The sequence below is a fragment of the Larus michahellis genome, chromosome 25 (genome assembly GCF_964199755.1).
Source record: "Larus michahellis chromosome 25, bLarMic1.1, whole genome shotgun sequence".
Taxonomy (NCBI): Eukaryota; Metazoa; Chordata; class Aves; order Charadriiformes; family Laridae; genus Larus; species Larus michahellis.
In genome coordinates, this window is record NC_133920.1 from 2916495 (window position 1) to 2918731 (window position 2237).

Below are 2237 nucleotides of genomic sequence, written 5' to 3' on the forward strand. Positions count from 1 at the left end.
GCTTTGCTGGTCAATTCAAAGTGGGCTTGGAAGGAGGAGGAGGAGGACACGGGGCAATGGAGAGACGCAGGGCTGGGAATGTATGGACCACTCATGCAACCTTCCCATCAGATCAGCCACAGAGTGGGGAAAGGATGGGGCCAGTTGTGTTGCTCATGGTCGTGTAAGTGCTGCTCTTGGTGGGGTGGCTGTAAAGGTGCTGGTGCCTTTTGGAGTTGGTTTGTGTCGGGTTGGCTGTGTCCATCTTCTTTCCTTGCAGGTACCTGGATTTAGTGCTTTCCCTTTGGGCGCCTCCACTTTGGGCAATCGCTCACCTTGTGAGGCTCCAGTCACTGACCACCCAAGGTGCACACAGTCCATGCCTATCTCGCAGGCTCTCCAGGCAGCTCCAGATCCTTCTCCTGGAGTATGTCCTCTGCCCTGTCGCACGCTGGGACAGTGCACTATGACAGTACCTCAGTGACCATTCACCATCTCCACCGTCAAGAGACAACAACAGATGAGTCCTAAGTCCAACCCTTATTCTCTAACAGCTTCCACTGTGACAAAGAGCTTTTTACTCGGGCCCTTTTGGGGTGAAATATCGGGGCCTGTTGTTGACATCAGCTTTGGAAGAACAGCCAAAACTTGAGGAACTGCACAGGGAAGATGTCACTGTATTAGAGAGAGGCTACAAAAGAGTCAGCTTTCAAATTGCGCTAGAAAAACATTTATACAGGTTTCAGGTGACAGAAGGAGATGGGCTCATGTCTCAGGAGAATGAGCTAAATACAAACAATTATTTAGGAATGTAATAACCATAAACAACACTACAGGAAATGCTAGCAAATAAAAAAAAAACACAAAAAAAAAGAAGAAAAAACAATAAACAGAGTACAGGCCTGCATTGGGATACTGTAGATGTCATTTGTGGACAGTGATGGAAAATTTATCAACATTGACAAACATCCAATAAATGACTTTCCTAATGGACTCCTTGAGCTCCTGGTTCCTCATGCTGTAGATGAGGGGGTTCACTGCTGGAGGTACCACTGAGTACAGCACTGCCATCACCAGATCCAGCGATGGGGAGGAGATGGAGGGGGGCTTCAGGTGAGAAAATATGCCAGTACTGATAAAGAGGGAGACCACGGCCAGGTGAGGGAGGCACGTGGAAAAGGCTTTGTGCCGTCCCTGCTCAGAGGGAATCCTCAGCACAGCCCTGAAGATCTGCACATAGGACAGGACAATAAAAACAAAACATCCAAAAACTAACAAAGCACTTAATATAAGAAGCCCAAGTTCCCTGAGGTAGGCATCTGAGCAGGAGAGCTTGAGGATTTGGGGGATTTCACAGAAGAACTGGCCCACAGCATTGCCCTGGCAGAGGGGTAGGGAAAATGTATTGGCCATGTGCAGGAGAGCATAGAGAAACCCACTGCCCCAGGCAGCTGCTGCCATGTGGACACAAGCTCTGCTGCCCAGGAGGGTCCCGTAGTGCAGGGGTTTGCAGATGGCAACGTAGCGGTCATAGGCCATGACAGTGAGAAGATAAACCTCTGTTGCAGCACAGAAAAATAAGAAAAAGACCTGTGCAACACATCCTGCATAGGAGACGGCCCTTGTGTCCCAGAAGGAATTGGCCATGGCTTTGGGGACAGTGGTGGAGATGGAGCCCAGGTCAAGGAGGGCGAGGTTGAGGAGGAAGAAGTACATGGGGGTGTGGAGGTGGTGGTCACAGGCTATAGCGCCGATGATGAGGCCGTTAGCCAGGAGGGCAGCCAGGTAGATGCCCAGGAAGAGCCCGAAGTGCAAGAGCTGCAGCTCCCGTGTGTCTGCCAATGCCAGGAGGAGGAACTGGGTGATGGAGCTGCTGTTGGACATTTGTTCACTCTGGGCATGGGGGACTGTTGAAAGAGGGAAAGACCTTGGCAAGTTAAGGCACACTTCTTTGACCCCACCTCATTCTGTTTCCGAAAAGATCTCCCCAAAGGGACTTCTCTTCCTTTGGTATAATTTAATTCGGCTCCTTTTTGTGAGATCAGCTTTGTGCTACTGAGGGCACTTTCCTTGCAGGGGCAGAAATCCTTCTCTTTCCCATTGCCTTTCGCCTGAACACTGCTGAGCCCTGAGGGACAAAAGTGCTCTCTGTGCCCTAGTGCAGAGTCAGGAGAGCTGCTCTGCACACCAGTGACCTGCTGGGCACCACCCAGGTCTCCTGTGCTTACACCTCTCTCCATTGGACAATGGTCCCCCTG

At 50.8% G+C, this 2237-nt stretch overlaps 1 protein-coding gene across 1 annotated transcript; it reads right to left on the reverse strand.

Moving 5' to 3' along the window:
* Positions 1-781: 781 nt before the first annotated feature.
* Positions 782-1899, reverse strand: LOC141734825 (olfactory receptor 14A16-like). Its single transcript, XM_074567013.1, has one exon. The coding sequence runs from the start codon at positions 1861-1863 to the stop codon at positions 904-906; it is 960 nt and encodes a 319-aa protein (XP_074423114.1). The 5' UTR covers positions 1864-1899; the 3' UTR covers positions 782-903.
* Positions 1900-2237: the final 338 nt, after the last annotated feature.

Excerpts from the sequence above, each read along its gene's own strand:
- LOC141734825 (XM_074567013.1), bottom strand. The coding sequence starts at position 1,863 with ATGTCCAACAGCAGCTCCATCACCCAGTTCCTCCTCCTGGCATTGGCA.